We start from the raw sequence: 14,399 nt of genomic DNA on the forward strand, positions 1-14,399 counted from the left end.
TCTCAAACTAAAATAAAACATCCAAATAGTCTCGTCTTCCTCTGCCCCAAGGTATACACTAAATCACATCTTTTTACCGATGTTAGGAAACCACAAGCTACAGGTGGGGCCACTTAGGCCAAGTCCCCAAAGGGGAGCTTAGTACCTTACCTACCTTACCAACCTCCCTCCGGGAAACGTAGTCTTAGCCAGTCGGGGATTTTCTAGTCCGCACTACTGGGGTAATGTCACATGGGCCTCACCACCCCACCTGAAGGAACATGAGGTAATCTACCTAATTCTCCTCTGCCCCCCTCCTCCCCCTTCCCCTCTAAGAGAAGGTGACCTTGCTGTCACAATCTTTTCTTTAGCTAAACTTTCTTGCCTCACCCTCCTTCCTGTAAAAATCTTCCGTTCTGCCCAACTCCTTGCAGCTCCCTTCTACTTGGTGGATGCGATGCTATCCAATTCACGAATCGCTTAAAGCCAGTTAGAGCTTCAAAATGACTCGGTTGATTTTTTGTTAACAGTAGCAAAGAATTGGAAGCTAACATCTGGGCACAGGGCCCGCCCAGCACACTGTCCTTGAGTGATATCCTGCCTAACTCACCTAGAAATTTAAAAAAAAATTTTTTTAATGTTTATTTTTTTAGAGAGAAAGAGAGGGAGAACACAAGTGGGGGAAGGACGGAGAGAGAGGGAGACACAATCCCCAGCAAGCTCCTGGCTCTGAGCCAGCAGCACAGAGCCCGAGGCAGGGCTCAAACCCACCAACCATGAGATCATGACCTGAGCTGAAGTCGGATGCTTATCTGAATGAGCCACCCAGGGCCCCCAAAATGTTTTTTTCTATATGATTTGCTTTTATTTTTTATTTTGAGAGAGTGAGCTCGAGCGACCGAGGGACAGAGGAAGGGAGAGAGGGAAGGGGGGGGAGAGAGAGAGAGAGGGAGAGGGAGAGAGAGAGAGAGAGAGAGAGAGAGAGAGAGAGAGAGAATCTCAAGCAGGCTCCATGCTCAGCGAAGACCCATGACGCCGAGATCATGACCTGAGCGGAAATGAAGAGTCAGTCACTCAATCAACTGAACCACCCACGCACCTCTCACCTAGAAATGATCTAATATTTTAATAAACGTTTCTATATTCAGTTTTAAAGAGAGTTACCATCCCTTCGTTTCTGATTGTCACCCACCCATCATTCATATCTTAACAATAACGCAAATGCTACATGTCATCAAATTTCGGGTTTTTTTTTTAAGTCTTTAAGCATATTAAATATATTTATTTTGACAGAGAGAGAGAATCCCAAGCAGGCTGCTTTGTTCAGCACAAAGTTCCGCTCAGAACTCCCGTCTCATCGTTGGGGGATATTATGACCTGAGCCAAAATCAAGAGTGAGCCGCTTAAACAACCGAGTCACTAGGCCACCCCTAAATTTTAGTTTTGAATTCTCTTTTCTTTAAGATAATTGAAATCTGCATTGGTCTTGATCCACGTCCAGGCGCGCCTCGTTCCGGGACCGCTAAGTGCAAACCCCGGGAACAGGAGGGCCGCCCTATCGCCTCGTTGGCCGCCACGGGAATGTAGCGACTCGGCCGACGATGAGGCCAGGTGGGGGCGCCAACTGCGCGTGTGCAGCGCCTGGTCTCGGGGCTAGCAGGGGGTGGGGCCAAGGGCACCGCGGGACACCGTGATTGGTTGAGACCGTGGGAGGGCTGAAAGGAGACGCGGACAGGGAGCGCTGCCGCCTCTGATTGGCCGCCACAGCAGCTCGTTCTACCTGGCGGGACGCACGCGAAGGCCGCCAGCGCACTGACCCGTGATTGGCCGGGTCGGCCCCCGCGCGGTGCGTGGCCGCCGTAGGGGAGAGAGGAGGTCGCTGCGCCGCAGCGACGGCCAAGCTGGCGGCGCGGCTCCCCCGCTCCCGCTCGAACCCGCGGCTCGTCCGTGCCCGCGGCCACTCGCGGCTGGGTCGGTCCCGCACGTCGCTGTCGCTGACCCCGCCGCCCGTGCCGTCCCTGCCGCACCCGCCGCTGCCGGGCCTGCCGCCCGGCCTGAGCCCCACGCCGCCGCCGCCGCCGCCCTCGGCGCTCGCCCTGGCGGAGCTGCCGCCTCTGCCCGCGCTTCCGCTGCGGCCCGAGCCGCTGGCACCCTGGGGCCCCGGCGCCCATCTGGTGCTGCCGGAGCTGCCTCCCGAGGCCTGCGTGCCCGCGCCGCCCGCCGCCGCGCTCGCGCTGCAGGACCTGCCGCGCCTACCGGCGCCCGCGCCGCCGCCCGCGCACCTGCCGCTGCCGCCGCTGCCCGAGGCCGCCGTCGCCGCCTCGCCCGGGACTGTAGGCGCGCGCGGCCGCCCGCCCCTGGTCGCTGAGCCGCCCCCGCAACCGCTGCCGCCGCTGCCCGCGCGGCCTTCGCCCTCCAATCTGCTGGCGCCGCCCGCGCCCCGCGCCCCCTGGCTGCTGCCCGCCTTCCCTCCGCCGCCGCCGCGGACGCCGCCGCCGTACCTCTTCCTGTCGCCTCCCTGCTGATGGCCTGGCCCTTGCGAGGCCGTGGACCCCGAGGGGCTGCGGGCGGGTGAGTAGGCCGTCCTGCCTGGACACCGGGGCTGGGCGCCCTCACCGCCTTCGCATCTGGCAGATTGAGAAAGCGCCGGTGAGAGCCTGGACTGGGGAAGCGCGAGGCAGTGTCAGAGGAGAGGCCCAGGTTTGGGGTGGAAGGGGCAAGTCTAAAAATAACTTCGTTTTAAGAATAGGGTCTTTATTCCGTTTTGCCCTACTGCCCTACAGCGAGCCTCTTGCCTGGTTATTTGAGAATGTAACTCATACCTTGTGCAGAGAAGTTGGCTGCTTATCCGGCGCGGTGGGGACAGGGGGCACACGGCGCTTGGCTTGAAATGAAAACAAGACTTCAAAATGTTCTGACTGGGTATGCAAGGTGTTTCATTTTCCCTTATAAAGTGAGGGGTTTGGATGTCATCACTAAGGTCCTGTTCCTTTGCGTGTGTATGGCTTCTGGGAAACTTGCTGCCTTGCAAGCCTTGAGTCCAACTTTCTTTTCTTGTTTTTAATGTTTATTTATCTTTGAGAGACAGAGCATGAGCAGGGGAGGAGCAGAGAGAGGGGGAAACAAAGAAGCCGAAGCAGGCTCCAGGCTCTGAGCTGTCAGCACAGAGCCCGACGCGGGGCTCAAACTCACCAAACATGGGATCGTGACCTGAGCTGAAGTCTGACGCTTAACCCACTGAGCCACCCAGGTGCCCTTTGAGTCAGACTTTGGACTGAAAGAGATCCAAGGATTGTGCAGGTCTGGATGCACCAGAATAGCAGCGGTGCTGATGGACAACCGATACTGGGCCCTGGAGCAGCAGCCTCACATGCAAGGCCTAGGTCATCCCCAGGGATGGGAAGGCTCCCAAGGTGAGTCATGAAAGGAAGCCCCTATTCTGTCCCCGTTTTACTTGCCCTCCCCTCCACCCCCACCCTGCCAGGTTCTCCCCAGGCTGTACAACTCAGAATAAAGTTCCCTTTGTTACTCAGGTGGCTTGGGCTCAGGTAACAGGCAGATGTCCTATCTCATTGGGCTCTTCTACAGCAACTCGAGCGTGGTATCAGGAAGCCAACTTGACCTTGGGCAACCTCTGAGAGCCTGGAACCCACTAGCAAAAAAGACAGTATATGAATTGCTTGTGACTGCTTCAGCAAGCCGCCACTAATTGGATGGCTTAAAATAAAACGAATTTACCAGAAACCCCAAATCAGGGTATTGCAGGGCTGTGCTCCTTCCTCCCAAGGCTCTAGGGGAGGATCCTTCCTTGTGTCTCCAAGCTCCTGGCAGCCCCTGGCGTTCCTTAGCTTGTGGCCACATCCCTCCAGCCTCAGCCTCCGTCTTCACATGGCCTTACCCTGTGTCTGTGTCTCACATCTTCCTCTTTTTCCTCTTTTGACACCTGTCATTGGATGTAGGCCCCATCCTGAATACAGAATGATCTCATCTTGAAGTTTTTAATTTATTTTACTTTAATTACAGCTGCAAAGGCCTTTTCTTTTCTTTCCTTTCCTTTTGTCTTTTTCTTTTTTTCTTTTCTCTTGTTTATTTTTTTAGAGAGAGAGAGAATCCCAAGCAGGCTCTGTGCAGTCAGCACAGAGCATGACACAGGGCTCAATCTCAGGACTGTGAGATCAGATCATGACCAGAACCAAAATCAAGAGTTGGACACTTAACTGACTAAGCCACCCAGTCCCTTTTTCCAGTTAAGGCCAAATGCAGAGGTTCCAGGGCTTAAGACCTGGACATGGTGTGGGGGCCACCATGCATTCTATACCAGTAGTGGCCTGTCGCTGGGGGCTCTGGCCACCTTCAGAGCCGTCTTCCCAGCTTCCCTTATCACTCTATTTAAAACCCTATTTCTTGCTTGAACCTTGCTGTCCCTTGGAGTCCTTGGGCAGGAGCCAAAGTCACTGGTACCTTCATGATGACTCCCCTGCCCTTGTCTTGAATTCTGGCCGTGTTCCCATTCCTGCTGGTTTGCTCTCTTCACATCCTGGAGCTCTCTTCTCCTCTCCACTGAGAATCAGACCAATGGGAGGGACAAGACTGAATGTCCACTCTTTGTAAGAACACAGCAGTGAGGTGAGGGGCAACCCCCTCACCTCTAAACTCCAGACGGATAAAGACTGCTATTTGAAGGCTGACGGTTACGACAGAAATAAAGTTAATTGCTACCCAATCCATGGCGTCTGACCAGGTTTACAAGGGAAACCGCCATGATGCTGTTAACAAAATACTCTAGTCCCAAGTCGGTACCTACAGTGGTCCCCAAGGTGTGTGGGGTGCTCGCTGCCTGGGCAAATTCTTGTAGTGATCCTGGGGGCGGGCAAGGCAGACGTCTCCCTTCGTTTTACAGCCGGGAGGCCCCCCGGAGATCACTGCAGTTGTGACTTGCCCATCGAGGTCTGCCCGGGCTCCGTTAAGCTGCCCACAGCAGGTGATGAACAACTGGTGCCTTCTGTGGCGGGGACAGACACGGTGAAGGTGCCGCCCAGGGTGGACGGTGGCTCCCGGTGTAACCAGATCCAGGTGCGGGTTCTCTGCGGAGACTTCCCGGCGCAGGAGCGGGGAGAGGGAGGGGAGGCAGGGGAGGACCTCGGCAGGGTGTAGGTGGGGTGGTGCATGCGGGTTGCTGTGCTGCCACGGGGAGGCCTGGCTCAGCCCCCCCCCCCCCCCATCCCCACACTGTGCTCTGGGCCAGGGTCTGGATGCCTTCAGGCTGGTCCTGTTTCTCAGGAGTACATGTGGCCAAGTTCTCACTGCCCCCCCATTCCCCCACCTTGTTTCTGGGTCTGTAAAATGGGGGTAGTAACCCAGCAAGACGGATATGCGACCTCGGGCTTCATCTGCCCCTTTTTGGTTCAGTGGCCAGCGGATCTGGCCTTTCTCCTAACAAAGTCTGGGGCCTTGGGCACCTCTGAAGCAGAGGCTGATGCTGTCCTTGGGCCTTGGGCACCTCTGAAGCAGAGGCTGATGCTGTCCTTGGGCCGTACAGCCCCCGTGCCCACCCCCATGCTCTCCTTGGCCCCATGATGGTCCTCTGACCTTTCATTCCCGTCTTTGTCTTCGGGCCACACTTTCCTCCAAAAGCCTGGTGGAGGGGAGGATTGAAGGTAGCCCGCCCCCGCCCTTCCCCCCTCTAAGCCGGCGTGTCTTCCGCCCACCTGAGCGGCCCCGCCAGCCGCCCTCCGGAGAACACAGATAGGGCCCAGTTCTACCACCCACCGAAGCAGCAAGTGGGGCAGGCCACACACCCCCGTGCCTCAGTTTCCCTCCACAGTAGTATATTGGGGCAGTTTTCCCTCCCCCACCTCTTTCCCCGGCGGAGGCAGTGGGGGTGGAGATTCCAGTGGATGTGTTGAAGTGCCTTTGAGATGGTAACCGCGCCGAGGGAGTCCCCACCTCTCCATATCAATGACATTCCGGCCCCAGCTACAGTCCCCGCTGGGCCCCAACTTTAACCCTTTGGTTCTCGGATCCAACCAAGTCCGGGTGGACCTGGGGACCCAAGACCCCGCCTGAGTGAGGGCTGAGGGTGGGAAGCGCTTTCCGGGGTCTCCCCGGCATCGTCCTTGCTGCCCACCCCTCCTGCGGGCGGTTCCCCTGACCACCTCCGGCGTCCTCTCGGCCCCTCCCTGCTCTCGGACAGATCGTCCCACTTTTAACCTCCCCAAAGTCCTTGGGGGGAGGTGCGTTGTCTTCTCAAAGGGGGAAAAGAGTAGACTTAGGTGGGAGGAAGCTGAAGCTTCCCCGGGCCCCCCACCACGGGTCTGGTTCCCATTGGTCTGGAGGTGTCTTCAGCCTCTGAGCACTCACCTCCCATGTGTGTGGGTCTTTGTGCTTGAGTGTTGACGTGTCGAGCCCAAGAAGAATTGGGATCTAAAACAATTAGGGTCCTCAGTGCCACCTCTGGGCACGATATGTGTGCAGCGCTCCCCCCTCCCCCCCCCCCCCCCCCCCCCGCACTGGCCCTGTGACAACATCAGGGGTTTAAAGCTGCCTGTGAAACTGGGGGGTCCTGGAGGCCGGGCCCAACTGCAGGCTCTCGGGCAAACCGGGCTGGGTGGGTCTCACTGTGCCAAGGCTATCTCTGCGCCCAGGGACGGGAAAGACCCCCGGCCAGGCTGCCCAGGACGCAGGCGCTGCGGGAGGGTTGCCGGGCCCCTCCGATACCTGGGCTTGCTGCTGCCTCCTGACACCTGCTGGAACCTGTGTGGCTGGATTCCTTGGGCCCTGAATGCCTGCCTCTATTTGTCCTTCTCAGCCACCCCTCCCCTCCCCTTCTTACCAGTCACCCCTCCCTGCCCACCCTGTGAAATCTAGGGCCCCAGGGCTGGATTAGCTGGACAAACCCCACGATTCCCCAGGCCCATCACAGCCTGCAGGGGGCTCTGACCACTTGCCCCCCCCCCCCCATCCACCATGTCCACCTGGCCACCAAGTCGGCCCCTCACAAGGGAGGAGCACCCCTCCCCACCCCAGCCGGCCGAAAAGCTGAACCTGTGGGGAAGCAAGGGTGTGGAGGAAACTCTAGCCACCAGCGTCTACCTTTCAGACCCACTCATCGGCCCACTTATCGGCGCTGGCCTCAGTCTCCATTTTATTAATGTTTCTTTATTTTTGACAGAGGGAGAGACAGAGCATGAGTGGGGGAGGGGCAGAGAGAGGGGGAGACACAGAATCGAAGCAGGCTCCAGGCTCTGAGCTGTCAGCACAGAGCCCGACCCTGGGCTTGAACCCACAAACCTCAAGATCACGACCTGAGCCGAAGTCAGATGCTTAAGTGACTGAGCCACCCAGGCACCCCTTTCAGTCTCTGTTTTAGAGGGAGGGGCTCTCAAGCTTTTTTGTGTCACTGAGCCTTTTGCAGATCTGATGAAAGTATAAACTTCTAAAAAATGCTAAAACCCATCCCCAGAAGCAGTGCACCCGCTCGAAGTTAAAATCCTTTGTAAACGAAGTCCCACTGAACAGGTGAAGAGGCACCCAGTGCCTGCCACCCCCAGGTGTATGTGGGGGCCTCGCAGGCCTGCCCCCCCCCCCACGTTGGCCCTGCTAGATCCGGCCTGGTCCCAGCACCCCCCCTCCCGGCCTCCGCGGGCAGTCAACGGGTGCCTCCCTGTGGGGCAGACGGGCCAAGGCCCTCAGGAGGAGGTGTGGAGGTGAGAGGCCGTCCCAGGTGAGGGCCCAGCTCTGCCTTGGAGAGTCCTCCCAGCCCCCCAGGAAACGTTATGAAGGAAGGCTCCCCACCCCTGTTCCTCTTCCCTCAGTTCCTAGCAGCCGGGAAGAGGCTTGAGGGAGTTCATGACCACCCCCCCAAAACGAGGGGCTCATGTTTGTGGGTCCCACGAGGTTTCTCACAGGGGTCTTTGTCCTAAGGAGGTTAAGGACCTTGGCCTTCCATAATCTGTCCCTAGTTGGGGGCAGGATTTGAGCTGTAGTCTGACTCCCAGGCTGCCCCCCACGAGAGGAGTCACAGGCACCGAGGAGGTCTTCAGGACGGGTCGTTGTTCCTGGAGACGGTGAGCAGGCTTCGTCCCCTCGCCCTCCTCCGTGGTGTCTCTGACAGAGTGATCACTTGCTCCTCACAGGAAAGAGTGGGGTGTGGGGCTTCACCCCCATCCTGGGCTCCTGTCTCCACTACTCATCCCCCTTCACCCCACAGACCCCTGCATGCCCCTCCCCAACTTCCACAACAGCGCCTTCATCCTTTGCCACTAGAGACCTTCAGCAGCTCGGCTGAGCCCTCAGTTTCAGTGTGGGGGGTGGGAAGGGCACACCTGAGCTGAGGTTGAAGTGGGGGGGGGGTTCTAGGCCGTTGCCTGGGCGATGCCACCTGAGCTGGGCGCCGGCACCTGTTGCCGGGGGAACAGTGCGGGCGGGGCCCCTCCCTTGGGAGCAGCCAGGGCCACTGGGCTGAGACTGGAGACGGATCGGATTCCTGAGAGTCCCCGGCGGGCAGGGGGACAGGGGCGGGGGTGTGCGATACTGGGGGATCTGGGCGTGTTTGCAACGTAGAGTGAAACGGGGTCGCAGGGAGCAAAGACGACAAGAAGGGGTGGCTGGGGGAGGAGTAGGAGGTGGCTCAGGAAGGTCGCCGAGCCTCTGCTTCTCAGTGCAGAGCCTGTTACCCCTCCCCAATCCTTACTCCCCAGCCGGTCCTCAGTCTCCCCTTTCCTTTGTCCCTGTGTTCCCACCGGCCCGGATGTTCTTTCCTCCCCCTGCTCCCGGTCTCCGTCCCGCCTCCCAGGCTCCCCACCCCACCCCCGCCGCCTACTCCCTGTAGCTCAGGCTTCACCGCTCTCAGCTTTGCTGCCCCTCCCCTGCCTCGGCCTCAAAACCCCGCCTGCGTCTGGGAGCCGGCCCGAGTCCCCAGGTGACACCCACAGCGGGTGTGCTGCTCGGCGTGAACCTGTGCCTGCCGGAGGGACAAGGCTCTCTTCAGCCCGAAGGTGGGTCGGGAGGGTCTGTGCAAGCCGGGTCAGACGGGCGGCAGCTGGGACGCCGGGACGTGAGTGCCTGCAGGGTGGCAGGAGCAGCGTCCGCCGGGCATCCGATGGGCAACGGGCCCCTCGAAGGGACACCGCTACTCCGCTGAGCGGGACTGTGAGACTGTGAGATTGACTTGTGCGTGTGAGGGTCAGAGAGGTGCTTTGCAAGAGGCCCACAGATGTGAGGACGGTCCTGGCCGAGGACACAGACTTCCCCACGTTCTGGGCACCGAGACCCCCACCTGGCAGCACCTGACGTACCCCAGTGAGTCAAGCGGGCCGTCTAGGGTTAAGAAGACCTGAGGGGACAGATGGCATCAGCCGGCCTTGAACTCCTGGGCATGACCCTGGCCGTGCTGGGCTGGCTGGGCACCCTGGTGTCCTGTGCCCTGCCCCTGTGGAAGGTGACCGCCTTCATCGGCAACAGCATCGTGGTGGCCCAGGTGGTGTGGGAGGGGCTGTGGATGTCCTGCGTGGTGCAGAGCACGGGCCAGATGCAGTGCAAGGTGTATGACTCCCTGCTGGCGCTGCCCCAGGACCTGCAGGCCGCCCGCGCCCTCTGCGTCATCGCCCTCCTGTTGGCTCTGCTCGGGCTGCTGGTGGCCATCACGGGGGCCCAGTGCACCACCTGCGTGGAGGACGAAGGTGCCAAGGCCCGCATCGTGCTCACCGCAGGGGTCCTCCTCCTCCTCTCGGGCATCCTGGTGCTCATCCCGGTCTGCTGGACCGCGCACGCCATCATCCAGGACTTCTACAACCCCCTGGTGGCCGAGGCCCTCAAGCGGGAGCTGGGGGCCTCCCTCTACGTGGGCTGGGCCGCCGCCGCTCTGCTCATGCTGGGCGGGGGGCTCCTCTGCTGCACGTGCCCCCCACCCCAGATCGACCGGCCCCGAGGACCCAGGCTGGGCTACTCCATCCCCTCCCGCTCAGGTGCGTCCGGGCTGGACAAGAGGGACTACGTATGAGGCGGAGAGCGTCCCCGGAAGCCCGCTGCTCAGAGCCCTGACCTTGTGCCGGATGCCCTGTGGCAACCCTTGCCCCCCGACATCAACCCCTTCCCTTGGCGAAACCCGCTCTCCAGAAGCTCCAGTCAGGTCTGGCTCCAGAGGTGTGGCCAGCTGGCCCGTAAGAGTCCAGACCCTTTTCTGCGGGGGCGGGGGGGCCCACGCCTTCTTGTTTCCTCCACCTAGGCAGAGCGACGCTGGCCTGCCCCCACCTCCCATCACAATCTGTCTTCTTCTGGTCCAGGACTCCGGCTGGCACTCCTCTTCCTGAGGCCACCCCTGCCCCCAGGAGCCTGCCCCTCACCTGAAGGGCAGCAGCTCCTTGGTTCCAAAATGAGGAAGGGATCCCTGCCCTGGCGCGGGTCCCCTCCAGCTGGCCACCACCTGCACCCAGAAGTTCAGGCCCGGAGGCCCAGCCCCTCACCCCACCCTCTACTCCCCCCTGCCAGTAGGGAATAAACAGCATTTGTACCTTGGATTCTTCTGATCTGTGGTCAGGCAGGGAAGACCGGGTGGCCTTCCTGGGACTGTCAGTCCAAGGCCCGCTCCAGGACGTTTCCCGTGGGTACCTTCACTCACCACGCGAGGTGTGAGGGTGAGAAAGATGAGCCACTTGCACCCACCTTCTCCCCCTGCCGGGCTGGCTCTCAACAGCCCCCCAGCAACACCCAAGGCAAGGGACAAAATAAGACGAGCTTTATTTAACAAAAACTGTGGGGGGCGGGAGGGGCGTGACAGAAGCATGCAGGGGCTGAAGGTGAGCCAGAGGGGGGCGGGGGAGGTGGTCTAGGGCACAGCTGGGGCAGGACTCAGGGTAGAGGAGCCAGAGGTCAGAACACTTGGAGGTGGGTGGTTCTTTGGTAACTTAAACCGCCCGCTCTTCTAAGGGCGGGCTACCTGAGGCTCAGGAGCCCCTGGGGGTTCAGAGGACCCACCACTAAGGAGGGACTCTTGGGGACAGGCTGCAAGCATCTGAACAGCAGGCAGCCTTCACGCTGGCCCGCGGCTGCGGGTTGGCCTCCGAGATGGGGATGTCCGGGGTGGAGAAAGATCCAGAAACTGTGAAGCATCACCTCCTTGGCTCCATCATCCAAAGGTGAGACGCACCAGCAGCAGAGCCCAAGAGAGATGCTGAGTTTCTTGGTCGAGTTACCAACTGAGTTTTAAAAATACCACTCCCCCTGCTCCTCCCCCCCAAAAAAGATAAAAAACCACCCAAAGCTGTCTGGATCACCATCTCCACGTCTCCGGCTCAGGAAGTTAGACTCCGCTGTCAAGGGAGTCCCCGCTCCCCTACCGGAATTAGACATAATTCTTAGCGGGGTATTCGGAGGGACCCTGAGAGGTGCCATGTGCGGCAGAGGCGGAGTATCGGGCCATGTAATGGTTTGAGCCCCGGGCCCCCCCCGAGGGGCATGTGCAGCACAGCAGCCCCCCCCCCAGCAATAAAAGACCAGAGGCTGCCCAGCCCAGGTAGAGGGAGGCCCCCAGCTCCCGCTTTTGGGCCTCGGCCACCAAAGGGTTGTAGAAGTCCCGGATGATGGTGTGGGCGGTCCAGCAGACAGGGATAAGGGTCAGGACACCCGAGATGACAAAGATGATCCCAGAGACAAGCACCAGACGGGCCTTGGAGTCCTTGTCCTCCACGCAGGTGGTACACTTGGCTCCCGCGAGGTAGACCAGCAGCCCGAGCAGAGCCAACAGGAGGGCGACGACGCAGAGGGCACGGGCGGCCTGCAGGTCCTGGGGCAGCGCCAGCAGGGAGTCATACACCTTGCACTGCATCTGGCCCGTGCTCTGCACCACGCAGGACATCCACAGCCCCTCCCACACCACCTGGGCCACCACGATGCTGTTGCCGATGAAGGCGGTCACCTTCCACAGGGGCAGGGCACAGGACACCAGGGCGTTCACCCAGCCGAGCAGCGTCAGGATGATCCCCAGGATTTGCAGGCCAGCGGAAGCCATGGCGAGGTTGAGGCTGAGAGGAGCTACGTTGGGGGACGCAAGGAGACTGCTGTTAAGACAGGCAGGTCCAGACCCTTTGTTCCCATGCTAACTCTTCATGCCACATGCCGTGGCCCCTGGGAACACAAACCCTGGGAATCAGTACACCAGGGGCAAAGCACACTCTCTGAGCCTCATTTTCTCGTGGCCAAAACGAACACTTAACGCTTTAGCATCAGTTCCCTCCACCCCTGCCCCCCCACCTCCCACCGGCTTTGGGATTGCCGTTGACTTACAAGAGCGAAAAAGTAAGCAACCCAGTCCTGGCTGTCTCGAGGGCACATGAGACACAAAGCCCATACCAATGCTAGTCCATGGCCCCAGCCACTTTTCCTACATTTTATCAGACAGCAATTTCCAGGCGTTTCCTTAGGGCACACAGATGGTGGGTTGGTGCTAGCCATGAGTTTCAGGCTCAAAAAACTGTCAGTTTCAACATCAGGATTAGAGATCCAAGCTGCCTCCCAACCACCCAGTAGCAGTGTACAAACTCCTCACCCCAGCCCGGTTCCATCCCCCCAGGCAGGTGGTCATGTTTGTGTCTCGGGTGACCCACCCTTCCCCGCCTTGCCTGGCCCAGTTGGCCCAGTCCAGCCTCAGTCAAACCCCAGAGGGGCAGAGGCAGTGAAAACCACAAATACCACCCTCTCACCCAAAAGCGCTTCTTCCCCAGGGCTACCGGCTGCGCCCCGGGCCGGGCTCTTCCGCCCTCCCCTAGGGGTTCCGTCAGCATACCTCCAAGGTGGGGGACATTCTGTTGTGCGTTCTTGCCCCAAATGCCATCCTCTAAGGACTCAACTTCCCTAAGACGACCTGAAACCCTTGGATTCTGCCCAGTGAACCAGCTCCTCCGCCGCAGCCCCGGCCCCCCCTCGCATCCCACTTGGCGTTGTGGCTGGCTGGGGGATCAGTTCTGCTCAGGGTCCTGTTCTGGCTCTCCGTTACCCAAAGTTGCCGCGCACGGTTTGGAGTTGAACTGAGGACCGGCCCCAGCAGTGTGGCCCAAGGACAGACAGACCGTCCACTCCTCATTTGCATCGCCCACGCCCAGCCATACCTGGCCGCGCTCTTCCCAAACCCGCTGTCAGTCCTCCAGGTCTCTGGCCCGGTTAGCGCAGGGGCCACGCCGGCCCAGGCACCCGGCATCTCTCCCCTCCGAGACCCTACCTCTGCCCTCGACCCCTTCTCTTTCCGCACACTGCGGACTCGGCTTGGTCCGAGGGCGCCCACTCCCGCTCTCGACCCCTAGTTCCCTCCTGAGTCCTGCCCGAGGAAGGGTCGCCAGGTCCCAGCCCGGGAGGCGCTCTGCGGGGAGGGTTTAATGGCGGCGGGAGCAGCAGGGTCGGTTCCGGTAGGTGAGGGGGAGGGGAGCCCCGCCCCAGGGAGCGAGCAGGTGGGGGAGGGGCGCCCGGGTTTCGGTGCCTTTGTCCCGGGGGAGGGGGAGGGGCGTTTAACCCTTCCGCGGCTGCAGAGGGACCTGATCTCTGCGGCTTCGGTGCAGATCCCCGGCCAGGAGCTGTGCCCCGGTGGCCGCAGCCAGATCAGCCCGGGTTCTCTACACGCACCCCCACCCACGCCATCTGCACCCCACTCCTCGAGGAGTCTGCCTCTTCCCCTCCAACGCGCGCACTTTCCCCCAGGTTCACCTGCAAAGAAGTCCACTGGGATTCGTAGGAACCGCCGAGTGTGCGGATGGGGGCGGAGGCGGGGGTCTTAAAGAGGCAGTGACGTCACCGGACCACCGCCCCGGGGAGGGGCAGAGACCCCATTCCGGACCTCCGCGGGCGCGCGAATCCCAGCTTCGTCAGTTGGGGTCGCTCGAGCCGGGGGCCGCTGCGCCCGCATCTGGCCCGGGGTGCGGGGACCTCAGCTGGCGAACGTCGGGCCCGCAGCGGGTCGGGGCACAGGGCGTGGAGCCAAACGGAGCGTGGCTCTTGGCTCCGCTACTTACTAGCGCTGTGACCTCGGCAACTCACCTAACCTTCCCAAGCTCCAGTTTCCTACTCGGCCAAAAGGAGGCAAGAAGCCCACGTTTTATTGTGTAACTATGTCCTAAGGTAGAAACTAAAGACATATTATTATCATTATTTTGGTGTTGTTATTATACCCTGGGGACCTTAGGAAAGCCGCAGGTGTCTCTGCGGTGGGCTGTTCCGTGTCCGATTCCGCCAGCACACGTCTCCGGGACTCCAGCTTCCAGAGGGCAGGGCCAGGGCTGCGTCCCTGCGGGGGTCCCAGCCGCTCGCGCCAGGAGGCTGTGTTTGTTGAGCGAATGACTGACCTCAGCGGGCCGGGCGGGGCGGGGCGTCCAGGAGCCGACCGCGCTGGGCGGGCCGAGCCGAGGGGACCGCCCCGGAAGGCGGGGGTGGAGGCG

The 14,399-nt window shown here is 60.5% G+C and overlaps 2 protein-coding genes across 7 annotated transcripts; one reads left to right on the forward strand and one right to left on the reverse strand.

The window, feature by feature from the left end:
- The first annotated feature begins 5,479 nt into the window (after positions 1-5,479).
- CLDN9 (claudin 9) lies at positions 5,480-10,494 on the forward strand. Its single transcript, XM_015076498.3, has one exon. The coding sequence runs from the start codon at positions 9,326-9,328 to the stop codon at positions 9,977-9,979; it is 654 nt and encodes a 217-aa protein (XP_014931984.2). The 5' UTR covers positions 5,480-9,325; the 3' UTR covers positions 9,980-10,494.
- Positions 10,495-10,704: 210 nt separating this feature from the next.
- Positions 10,705-14,306, reverse strand: CLDN6 (claudin 6). Of its 6 annotated transcripts, none has more exons than XM_053213327.1 (3): positions 12,262-13,617; positions 11,894-12,009; positions 10,705-11,761 (listed from the first exon to the last, which is right to left on the reverse strand). In XM_053213327.1, the coding sequence occupies exons 1-3, from the start codon at positions 12,323-12,325 to the stop codon at positions 11,321-11,323; spliced, it is 621 nt and encodes a 206-aa protein (XP_053069302.1). In that variant the 5' UTR covers positions 12,326-13,617; the 3' UTR covers positions 10,705-11,320. The 6 variants fall into 6 exon arrangements, with proteins under 6 accessions (XP_053069302.1, XP_014931986.1, XP_053069301.1 ...); XM_015076500.3 differs by having other exon boundaries at positions 11,855-12,009; positions 12,262-13,616; XM_053213326.1 differs by lacking the exon at positions 12,262-13,617 and adding an exon at positions 14,002-14,306 and having other exon boundaries at positions 10,705-12,009.
- Positions 14,307-14,399: the final 93 nt, after the last annotated feature.

The sequence above is a fragment of the Acinonyx jubatus genome, chromosome E3, assembly GCF_027475565.1.
Source record: "Acinonyx jubatus isolate Ajub_Pintada_27869175 chromosome E3, VMU_Ajub_asm_v1.0, whole genome shotgun sequence".
NCBI classification, from domain to species: domain Eukaryota; kingdom Metazoa; phylum Chordata; class Mammalia; order Carnivora; family Felidae; genus Acinonyx; species Acinonyx jubatus.